The following is a 10,585-nucleotide window of genomic DNA, read 5'->3' as shown; positions in this document are numbered from 1 at the left end:
AATTAACTCTCTAATCAGAAATTAATTAAATATTTTCTGTAAATATTTTTTTTTATAATTTATTTATGTCAATTCCCTCCACAAATATTTGGGCGATATTCCCCCACTCCACACAGTGACACAGTTTAATTTCTATGGTCCATATGTCACCGTCGTTCGCCATCGTAACCACCGTCTCACCGGCTTCTCTCGCCGGGACTCTCGTCTCTAAAGTGAGCACTTATGTTGCCTCGTCCTTTCACTAAAATAATCTCCTTGAATGAATTGCTTTGAGTTTCTGAATCTTCTCTTAGGGTTTTTAAATCAATTGGAATTAGTCTTCATCTTCTTATCTGTCTCCGATTCCCAGTTTAGGCTTTCAATCGCCGGCTTGTTGGAATGGTTCTAATTGGTGCTTTGAGTATTTGCTTTGAGGGTCTAAATCAATTGAATTAGTCTTCATCTTTTTATAATATTCTCTGTTTGGTTGAAACTGTCATTTAGAGCTTTCTACGAATGCTTTCACTGAGAGTTTTTTAAATGATCCATTCACCTTTGATTTGTATTTCCTCGTTTCAATTTTGGTTTTGTAGACTGTTTTTTCTAGTTTATATTGGAAGAACAATGACGCTACCAAGACGAATAGGAATCTCAAGCATATAGTGTGTTCTGTTTCTGGAGGGTATAACACATCTGTGGAGAATGTACCTTTTCCGGGTGATTACTTCGAGCTCCTTAACCAAGTAAGTTTTTTTCTTATGAGATATGTATCACAGTCACTGTATCTAGTCATGGACTGATGTTCAACTTCATTGTATAGTTTCCCCTTCTGAAGACATTAGTGTTCTGGTAGATATAGTAGCTATAGTATATAGATGTCAGGATTCCTATGCAAAATTGGTTTTGTAAAGCTAAAACATTAGGGGATATGATGTTTTGTGCTTGAAAAATACAGGCCAAACAAGCAGTTGATTTGGCTTTGAAGGACGAGAAACAGTTAATGGTGAGTTTTGCACAGTCAATGGTTGTTTTAAATGGATCTACGAAACACGTTATTATTCGTGATCCATGGGAACCCTTTTACAGGAAATTGAGTTCCCCACATCTGGTCTTGCATCTGTGCCAGGTAAGAATCCTTTGATCTTATGGAATTTTTCAGTGAAGGCTTTTTTTTTCTCGCTTGCTTATTTGATATTGTTCCTTTTTTGTTGATTCCATTTTACTTGTGTTAGGTGATGGAGAAGGAGCCACAGAAATGACAGGAAGTATAAATATGATACGCGAGTTTTGTGACCGCCTATTATCTCCTGAAAAGGCTCGAACCACAAGAATTGTATGTATTCTTCTTCTTGGTATCTAAACAGCGATAGTTTCAACTTGTATCAAAACCCTTATTAACAGAATTTGCGTAACATGATTTCCAGTTCTTCCCGGAGGCAAACGAAGTCAAATATGCTCAAAAGACCGTCTTTGGAGGAACTTACTTTAAGTTGGACTATCTGACAAAGCCTTCTCTTTTTGAGGACTTTGGTTTCTTTGAGAGAGTAAAAATGGCGGATCGAGTAAAGACAGAAGACGAACTGTTCCTTGTCGCATACCCATATTTTAATGTCAACGGTAAGTCCTAGAAACCTCGTCATCATCTTGTATACAATATCCACATTTGATTTCTGTTCCTCTTTCGCCACTCAGAGATGCTCGTAGTGGAAGAGCTCTACAAGGAAGCTGTTGTGAACACTGACCGAAAACTGATCATCTTCAATGGAGAACTTGACCGAATAAGATCAGGGTGTATCCTTTTTCATCTCATCAATGAAACAACGTAGACTCTTTTTCAATTTGCATCACAACCTTAGAGTCAGAAGAGAAAGCTGACTCAAGTGAGAAAATTCTTGTTTCCTTAATAGAAAAACAAAACAAAAGACTATCCAAAGTTCTTTTACCCAAAACTGGCTGCACTTACCGAGACACTTCTTCCGAAGATGGAGACAGTCTACTACATCCACAATTTTAAGGGACAGAAAGGAGGTGTCCTATTCAGGTTTGTGCTTAAAAGAAAAAAACAACCTTCTCTTGTTTCTTGATCTTGAGCTGAATCGTTATTGTGTTTCGAATCATCAGATGTTATCCAGGTCCATGGCAAGTCCTGAGGAGAACAAGGAACCGTTGCATCTGTGTTCATCAGCAAGAAACCATGCCTTCTCTCAAGGAAGTTGCTTTAAACATTCTTGCCTCCGCTTGAGAGTCTTGTACTGAGAAACTTCGTCATGTATCCAAATTGTAAAGTACATGTTGAAATTGATGAAATTTATGGTGTTTTTTGAGTTATAATCATCCATATTGTTATAAGCAATTTCCTACGTCTGCAGCTAAAAATCGGAGAAGCATTTGTGATAAAATTAGACATGATGATACAGAGAAGTCAAGGGCTCTTCATAAACTTAGGAACCCAAGAATGGGCCGATATTCGCTGGGCGGGAGAGCACCTGATTGCTTGACTCGGCCCATTATCAAAAACTGAACTTGCGTAATAAAGTGACGAAAATACCCTCACCCACAAAAGCCCTAGGTCGAAAATACTCTCCTCGAATATAATTTGGTGAGGGAATTCGTCAGCCGCGCTCAAAGCACAGTGAAGGAGGAAAAAATGGTGTCAGGATCAGGTATATGTTCGAAGCGCGTGGTCGTCGACGCGCGCCACCACATGCTGGGGCGTTTGGCGTCGATCGTCGCCAAGGAGCTGCTCAATGGGCAGAAGGTTGTCATTGTGCGGTGCGAGGAGATTTGCCTCTCCGGCGGGCTTGTCCGTCAGAAAATGAAGTACATGAGGTTCCTTCGCAAACGTATGAACACAAAACCTTCTCATGGACCCATCCACTTTCGTGCTCCCTCCAAAATCTTCTGGCGCACTGTTCGCGGGTTCGTAGCTCAATCGATTTCTCTCTCACTCTAGTTCAAATTCCTGAATCGTTTACTCTGAAAAATCTAATCTTTTTGCCTGTGAATTGTGTTGCGTAAAAAGTGAGCTATTACATTTTGTGCTATACTCCTGCTCTTAATTTTGATAGGTCTCTGTGTGCATTTAATTTGTGGTTGTGTAGGATTGATTTCGATTGATAGATGATTGTGTTGTTCTATTCATTGCATAATGTAATTTAGTACTTGCAAGGGTTGTTTTTGAAGCGATGCTTAGCTGAGTGAAAGTTTGTGTGTGTTTTTGGTATTACAGTATGATTCCACACAAAACAAAGCGTGGAGCTGCTGCACTTGACCGCTTGAAGGTATTTGAAGGTGTTCCTCCTCCATATGACAAGATCAAGAGGATGGTCATCCCCGATGCTCTCAAGTTCGTTCTTTTACTCTTATTTTTAATCTTCTCTTTTTGATTTCTTAACTTTCTACTTCTGCATTATAATCATCGTTTTGTACTTCAGGGTTTTGAGGCTTCAAGCTGGTCACAAATACTGTCTCTTGGGCCGCCTTTCTTCTGAAGTCGGGTGGAACCATTATGACACCATCAAGGTACGTGTTCTCTTTACAAGTTTAGATTGATTCCTTGTACCAGTTTCCTATTGTATACTTGAGGTTTCGTAGAAAGATAGAAAGAAAGCTTTTTTAGCTACTAGAATTTGTTAAGTTTTGTTCACAGGAAGTAGTAACAGGCATACAAATCTTTAGCTACTGGCTAGCTAGGTTTTGTGGGTAATGAATGACGTTTGATATACTAATGTCGAATGAACAGGAGCTGGAGGCGAAGAGAAAGGAGAGATCTCAAGTGGTTTACGAGCGAAAGAAGCAACTTAACAAACTTAGAGTCAAGGCCGAGAAAGTCGCTGAAGAGAAGCTCGGAGCACAGCTCGAAATTCTTGCACCTGTCAAGTATTGAGAGTTTCATGATGATTAGTTTGTCTTTGCTTGTTATGAGCCAACCTAATACTTTATTACGTTTATTTAGGTTTTGTATCGCACTTTGTCCTGATATTTTCAATCTTTGAGTTCTAAAGTTTTTTTTACCCTTATCGTGGCAAAATCTCGTAATTATAAAAATATTTAAGCATCAATAGCGCTATCCAAATCTAAAAGGTATTACTTATTAGGATTTACGTATATGGAATTTTGTTGGCAAAAAAGGAAAGATGATCAAAATATGGAAATTTGTTGGCAAAAAGGGGAAAATGATCCACAAATTTCCAATTTGTTGCAAAAACAAAATCCGATTCCCAACCTCATCTTGGAATTGCATATCGTTATACATAGACAACCTCGTGGTCGTCGAAGAACATTCATAAATCTCTTTCTTCCAAAGCTCGACTCTCTGACTTAATAACGATTTACCTCTCAGAAGATTTAGCCTTCGTGTGTCTCCGAGTAAAAACGTAATCATCATCATCATCATCATGTCTCTGTCTTCGAGAACCATATCTGTGGTTTTGTGTTTTCTGTTCGTGCTGGCTCCATGCTTTACTAGCGCAACAACAACCGATGTTGTTCAGTCAAGATGCGATTCTCACAACTTCAACAACGGCAAACACTTTCGTTCTTGCATCGACCTTCCGGTGTTAGACTCGTTTCTACACTTCAGTTATGTCCGTGAAACCGGAGTCCTTGAAGTCGCGTACCGCCACACCAACATCGAGTCTTCTAGTTGGATCGCTTGGGGCATAAACCCGACGGGCAAAGGCATGTTAGGCGCTCAAACTCTCTTGGTTTACCGTAACTCCACTTCCGGTTCTATGCGCGCCTATACTTCCTCAATCAAGAGCTACTCAACTATGCTTCAAGAAGGTCCTCTCAGCTTCCGTGTCACGCAGTTATCCGCCGAATATCTCAACGGAGAGATGACTATCTTCGCCACCATAGTGTTACCTTCTAACACGACCGTTGTGAATGAAACTTGGAGAAAATGGCATTCATTATTTCATTGCATTAGAATGAAACTTGGAGAAAATGGCATCAAGCAATTATAAACAAAAAAAAAAAGAAAAAGAAGGCTAGAAAAAGGGGCAAGTACGTCGGCTTCAGTTACAACATCTCATTCCAAATAAGTTACCATCAAAGGTACAACACAATCATCTTCAACTCAATGGCTATCCCCTCAAAATCATTTACATATTAAATGACTCCATTGGAGATGAGAGATCTTCTGCTACGATACCTTCTTCTTCTACACAACCCAGCATGATTGCAGTTAACATTAGTTTCCCCGCCTCAGCGAAATCTTTGTGGCTCATCAACACATCCTCTACGGAAGAAGTTGAATCTTCAGCGTTCTCTCGTCTCAAGGGAAGGACTTGTGCAAAATCGCCATCAAATTGGTTGACTCGGGTTGGTCCATAACACCTTTTGGAAGCCTGGAAAAGCGCCGTGTTCCTTAGATTCTGTAATGTTTCTTTGTCGCTCCAACCTTCATTCGTAGAGGCTTGATGGAGCCTGTCCCAGTCGTCTTGATCCACAGCATTTCTCCAGCATTCTTCCAAGAGACTCCTATGATTCTCACGGAACGAAATGCTCGTCCATGCAAACACCTCGAATGCCTTTATAGCTGTCCATCGGCCCTGGATACTGAGACAAATTTCGATGAGCTCCTCTGGCCGGAACAGCCGGTTTCTAGTGTTTTCATTGCTTGGAAGAGCTTTAGTTAATTCCTCCTGCCAAAAGTTACGGTTACAGAAGTTACAGAGAGTATTGACACAGCTGAGTTTACCATCATGATATACAGGAGACATATTAACCTGCAGCTTCAGTAACTTGAGGTCTGCTTCAATGCGCGTCACTTTCAGTTTGAAATCAGCATCCTTATCTGAAACGTTATGAATTTCAGAAAGAAAAAAAAAATGTAAGTCAAAAACCAATAACATGTGGCATGAATATACCACCCTAGGAAAACAAACTGTTATACCTGCCACATATGCTATCTTTGAAAGGTTCAGAAACCGCTTGCGGTCTGCAAATGTTGGTTGTGCATCTTCAGGTTCTGACACCGTTCTTTCTTCAATAGCTATCATAGACTCTTCATTTTGCGCTAGAGCCAATGCATGAAGAGTGTCAGAGGCCGATGAAAATTGATGAAGAAACACCTTATGAAGCCACAGCAGATCAGAATGGCGCTTTAGAAATATCAATAGCTCGTCCTGGAATTCTTCTCCAAGCCGTAGAAGCTTGGAAAACTGTTTCATACTATAGAGTTGCTGGAACACGAAATAACTGAACCCTCCTTGTGGTCCCACACCCTCATGCTGCACAAGAATTCAAATGGTTAATACTAACTAGTAACAGAGAAAAGAAGTAAGACAATTAAGGTAAAGGAAAAGACAATTAATTATTGATAAACAGGAGTATCCGAAAGCTGCCACACATTAAAAAAAAAGACGTCTGAGCTCATACCATTAAGTTTCTGAGCAGCACAGTATCATTGAGATCATAACACATCTTCCACATAATTTTATATCCTGCATGCCGCTTTGCAATGGAAAGCAAATTTGAACAACGGTTTCTGAAAATATCTTCATCTGTTCCTTCGGTTCTTTCTTTGACGCCCTACAGATACAAAACAAGTTCATGGTGTGATTCAACACTAGATCATATGCAGTGTACTGCATGTGAAGAACTTGCTAACCTGAAAATCTGCTTCCATAAACTCTTTAGCTTGCTGATAAAGACAGTCGAAAATGGTGTCTCGCCGAATCCAGTACTCATCAAGCAGAGCTTTATGCTCTTCTTCTCGCTCCAATTTAGCAGTGGTAGAACCCGCACAAGCCTCAAGTAAAACTTCAGCAAGCACTTCAAGATGGATGTATATATCTGATTTAGCAGAGATATCAATCCTAGATGCCTCAGTTAACAGACGAAGCATAAAAGACGCAATGCACCACAGTCCATTACACACAACAGGCTGAGAATGCCAAGGTAGTAAACCTTCAAGTGGTGGATACCACATCTGATGATCATTTTTGTAATCCAAGGCAGTCTGAAGAATTGTAACACATGCGTTTGAGAGTTCACAGGCTCTCTGCACTTGAATTCCCAGTGGTTGTTCAACTCTTATAATGTATTCTAGTTGCTTGTTCAGGCAATAAAATACTTCCTCAAGTTCAGATACCTTGCTGTAAAAAACTTCAGCATTATCTCTATCCATCAGAAGAACTGTATTTCGCCGGGCTCTTTCCCCTACAAATTGAATAAGATCCCAAAGTGCACATGAAACTTGATCCTCTGAGCCAGCATGCGGCGAGCCAAATCTGGCTGAGCGGCTCTGGTTAATCGAATTTTGCAGTTCCCGGAGTTGAATCATTGCAGCAAGTTTTTCACCATTTTCCATAATTATTTGCAAAGAATGTCCTGCCAAAAAGAGATGCTCAGCAGTCAGTTTTAATGCCAACTAGAATAATTTACCAGCAGTGTAAACAAAGGGAGTGGTAAAAGCAGGTTAACCAATAAATTAAGCTCCAGACTTTGCATTATTTCATGAATTACCCATCTGATCTTGAGGGAGATGTTTCTTGTAGTGTAGAGATATAAATTCAAGCATTAAAAAGTGGAACTAAAAGAGGTGTTCCGAGTTTCATCATGTATGCAACAGCGAATAATAGATCATGCTACTGAAGGGGAAAAAAAAGACAGTGAGAGATCAAAGTGAGTACTCTGTTTAGAACACAACTCCTCGTGGCATTTGGATAGAGCAAGAAAGTGTAGAAATTTCTCATGCTTCTGTTGTTTCTCGACCAATTGTGCAGATATAACAGTCATCGCTACTATCTCTGCACCTCTAGTTGTTGTCCAATGCTTAGCTAATGTGTCAACTATAGATTTGCTTTTGCGAGCAAAAACATTGGTCTCTCCATCCCTATCAAATGCACCAGATTGACTAAGCTTCTCCAAAGATCCATCAACTTTCTCAGATAACAAAAAATCCTCAAAGAGCAGACCAAGCAAAGCTTCTGACTCTTCATCATGGGCTGTTTGACGAGTAAAACCCATTTTCGGGTTTCCTTTGTCTCCACTATTCTGTAAATCAGAATTCTCCCTTCTAGCAATTATATCAACACCATGTGGTGTGCCCCTTGACTCATCTCGTGACCTCTCATTGGAGCTCCCTTTGCGTGACAAACTTCTCTCTGGAGGTTCAACTCCACCAAGCATGACTGCTTTCTCCGGTATAGCCCACACTCCAGCTTTCTCAGTTATCACAGTCCATGCACCATATTCATGTTCATCCGTTGAGGAAAGAACTGAAGCATCCAAGACCTTGCCAGCATCATAAGGTAAATCAAACTTGTAGAGCCGGGTAGAATTACCATGACAGTAGCAGACTGTGGCTGTTCCATCACCTGAAAGAATTATAGCTGACCCTGGCGGTCTACCACCAACTCTGAGTTTCATAGAAAATAAGAAGTCTTTATCCTCCACTCTTGCTTTTGGGATTATGACTTGGATTGGAGCCTGTTTCTCCAGAACTTTTTCCTCTCTGCCATCTGCAAATCTCGACTCAGTTTTATGTTGCAAGGTTAAAAGAGAATATTGTGTATAGCTTGAACTGCTGGCGCGGTCCATGCAGATAGTGGCAACAAGAACGGTAATCAATTTACCCTGATCATCCACCTGAAGATCTAGAGGCCAAATTTGCTTTTGACTTGCTAAATCTTTCTTAATACCAGAATCCCCATCAGTGCCAACAATCTCATGATGCCAGACTTTCGAAACAGTCAGATCAGGATAAGGTGTAACCGTAAAACAATGTATGTCACAGTCTGTCAACATGAAAAATTCCCAACACGACTCTCTAGCCAATCCTTGTGAAAAACGCCAGATCAGGGACCTTGGATAGCCCTCACTTATGGAGGAAGAGCTGATGTTCAAGTGTACTTGATTACTTTTCACCCCTGTAGGGCTACAAGTAAATTGCCATAGCTCACCATTAGAACTGCATGCGATAGCAATACAAAGGCGCTCAGTTGTACTAACTGAGGTAGTAATCAAAGAATTAAGATCACTATATCCTGCTCTAGTGCTTCTAATCCCATTGCTTCGTTTCTTGCTAAATCGCGAGCTTTTTCTACCTACAGGTGAACTATACGCACCAGTTTCGTCAGAAGATCCAAGATTAGTAACAGGGGCAGGTTCCTGACCAGAAAAGATGTCTGACCAGTACACAACAGCTCGAGTTTTTCTGTTACACATCACAATACCAACAGGACTACGAGATCGTATGCTTGCTGCAGCAGCAGAAGTATCCCAAGGGACAACACTAATCAACCAGCTTTTTCCATCTTGTAAAGCACTACCAGACTCTTCATTTCCCAAAACACCAAAAGGAAGTTCAAGAGCAACACATTTCCTTGATGGTAAGGTTGTCAAGTGACTCCAAACAAAAAGCTTACTTCCAGTGATAAACCAAGAAAGGCAGGTTTCTCTGTCCATTCCACCGGCAACACATATATCACCTGTAGAAGAAAAGGCAAAAAAAAAAAAAAAACTAAGTATATATTGTCAGCTGTTTTAATGCAAAAGAGTACTAACCAGGATGACTATGATTCCTCGAGAAGCAGGTTTGTTCATCTCGAACCAATTGCGGAAATTCTCCAACGAATACAGGCTTTAATTGGTCTGTGTCATCTCCTTTTTCACCAATGTTGACAGGAGAAACTCTTTGGCAAAATAAAAATGGCCATGACAAGAGATATCAATACAACATTTGTATAAAACAAACGAGATTCGTGACTGAAGAGGTAGAAATGTAAGCAATTTATCGACGGTGGGAATTAACATACCTGGCGAGAACCGACAAACGAGGAGCCCAAGGAGCAGGGGTTCCAGTGGCGGGACGATCTGAGGTATTATTTTCACGGTGAGCCAATTCGCGATTGTTAATTGCCGGAGTTACTGGAGAATCCGGCGGAGCGACTCGATGGCGTGGAGTTCTGTCATGAAGAGAGCTTTGCTTAGCTCTCTTTGTCAGTGGCGAGAACATGCTCACAGATTTGCAGAGAGCGAGAGAGAAGGGGTTTTAGGGTTTATGTGAAGAAGAAGAAGAAGAAGAAGGTAAGTGTGAGAACTGTTTTTTGAACTGCGTTAAGCTACGCATCGGAAGGTGAATGATTCGGCGATGATGTCCACATTTGGTCCAGCAGTAACCGGATTCGAAATTTCACGATCGGTTCGGTCGGTTCATGGTTTTGGTTTGGAATCTTTGGATTGAGGAAATAGCACTTTTTGATTTGGGCTCTAGTATCGGCCCACGTTCTATCTCAATTTCTTTCTTTTTTTGGACTTGTACAAATCTTGATAACAAATACCCGCATATGTTTTGTTTCAATTTTAAGTAGTTCGATACGTTTTATATCTTTGTGATCGTTTTGTTTTTCAATTTGTATAAGTATGTTCTAATGTAGACATTTAGACTAAATCTTACTCATGAAATTTTTCTTCACAAGGTTTACACTGTAGATACACGTTTTTTTTTTTTTTTGTAAATGGAAATGCCAAACGCAAACAAGTTGTAGTTTTTGACAAATTGAATTTTTTGTTTTTAATGTGAATTATTTTCAAAGCGGTTTCACATGTGAATGCAAATGAGAAGAAAAAAATAGAAAAAATTGGAAAACAACTG

At 40.2% G+C, this 10,585-nt stretch overlaps 4 protein-coding genes across 4 annotated transcripts; 3 read left to right on the top strand and 1 right to left on the bottom strand.

Annotated features, from left to right (window-relative positions):
• Positions 1–70: 70 nt before the first annotated feature.
• On the top strand, positions 71–2,313 carry LOC18012334 (protein LOW PSII ACCUMULATION 3, chloroplastic). The gene is made up of 9 exons (XM_006395054.2): positions 71–212; positions 573–722; positions 935–982; positions 1,066–1,105; positions 1,212–1,312; positions 1,404–1,596; positions 1,672–1,770; positions 1,903–2,020; positions 2,101–2,313. The coding sequence occupies exons 1-9, from the start codon at positions 135–137 to the stop codon at positions 2,219–2,221; spliced, it is 948 nt and encodes a 315-aa protein (XP_006395116.1). The 5' UTR covers positions 71–134; the 3' UTR covers positions 2,222–2,313.
• A 224-nt stretch (positions 2,314–2,537) lies between these two features.
• LOC18012333 (60S ribosomal protein L13a-4) lies at positions 2,538–3,998 on the top strand. Its single transcript, XM_006395052.2, has 4 exons — positions 2,538–2,898; positions 3,209–3,325; positions 3,414–3,501; positions 3,722–3,998. The coding sequence occupies exons 1-4, from the start codon at positions 2,627–2,629 to the stop codon at positions 3,863–3,865; spliced, it is 621 nt and encodes a 206-aa protein (XP_006395114.1). The 5' UTR covers positions 2,538–2,626; the 3' UTR covers positions 3,866–3,998.
• A 378-nt stretch (positions 3,999–4,376) lies between these two features.
• On the top strand, positions 4,377–4,946 carry LOC18012411 (cytochrome b561 and DOMON domain-containing protein At5g48750). The gene has a single exon (XM_006395051.1). It carries the CDS (start codon positions 4,377–4,379, stop codon positions 4,944–4,946), a length of 570 nt encoding a protein of 189 aa, XP_006395113.1.
• On the bottom strand, positions 4,905–10,023 carry LOC18012410 (nuclear pore complex protein NUP133). The gene is made up of 8 exons (XM_006395050.2): positions 9,747–10,023; positions 9,496–9,623; positions 7,620–9,419; positions 6,596–7,317; positions 6,364–6,516; positions 5,879–6,215; positions 5,712–5,779; positions 4,905–5,627 (listed from the first exon to the last, which is right to left on the bottom strand). Exons 1-8 carry the CDS (start codon positions 9,944–9,946, stop codon positions 5,085–5,087), a joined length of 3,951 nt encoding a protein of 1,316 aa, XP_006395112.1. The 5' UTR covers positions 9,947–10,023; the 3' UTR covers positions 4,905–5,084.
• Positions 10,024–10,585: the final 562 nt, after the last annotated feature.

This window comes from Eutrema salsugineum, unplaced genomic scaffold (genome assembly GCF_000478725.1).
Source record: "Eutrema salsugineum unplaced genomic scaffold, Eutsalg1_0 scaffold_6, whole genome shotgun sequence".
Classification (NCBI taxonomy): Eukaryota; Viridiplantae; Streptophyta; class Magnoliopsida; order Brassicales; family Brassicaceae; genus Eutrema; species Eutrema salsugineum.
The sequence above is the reverse complement of the archived record's forward strand: the minus strand, read 5'-3'. Positions and strand labels throughout refer to the sequence as shown.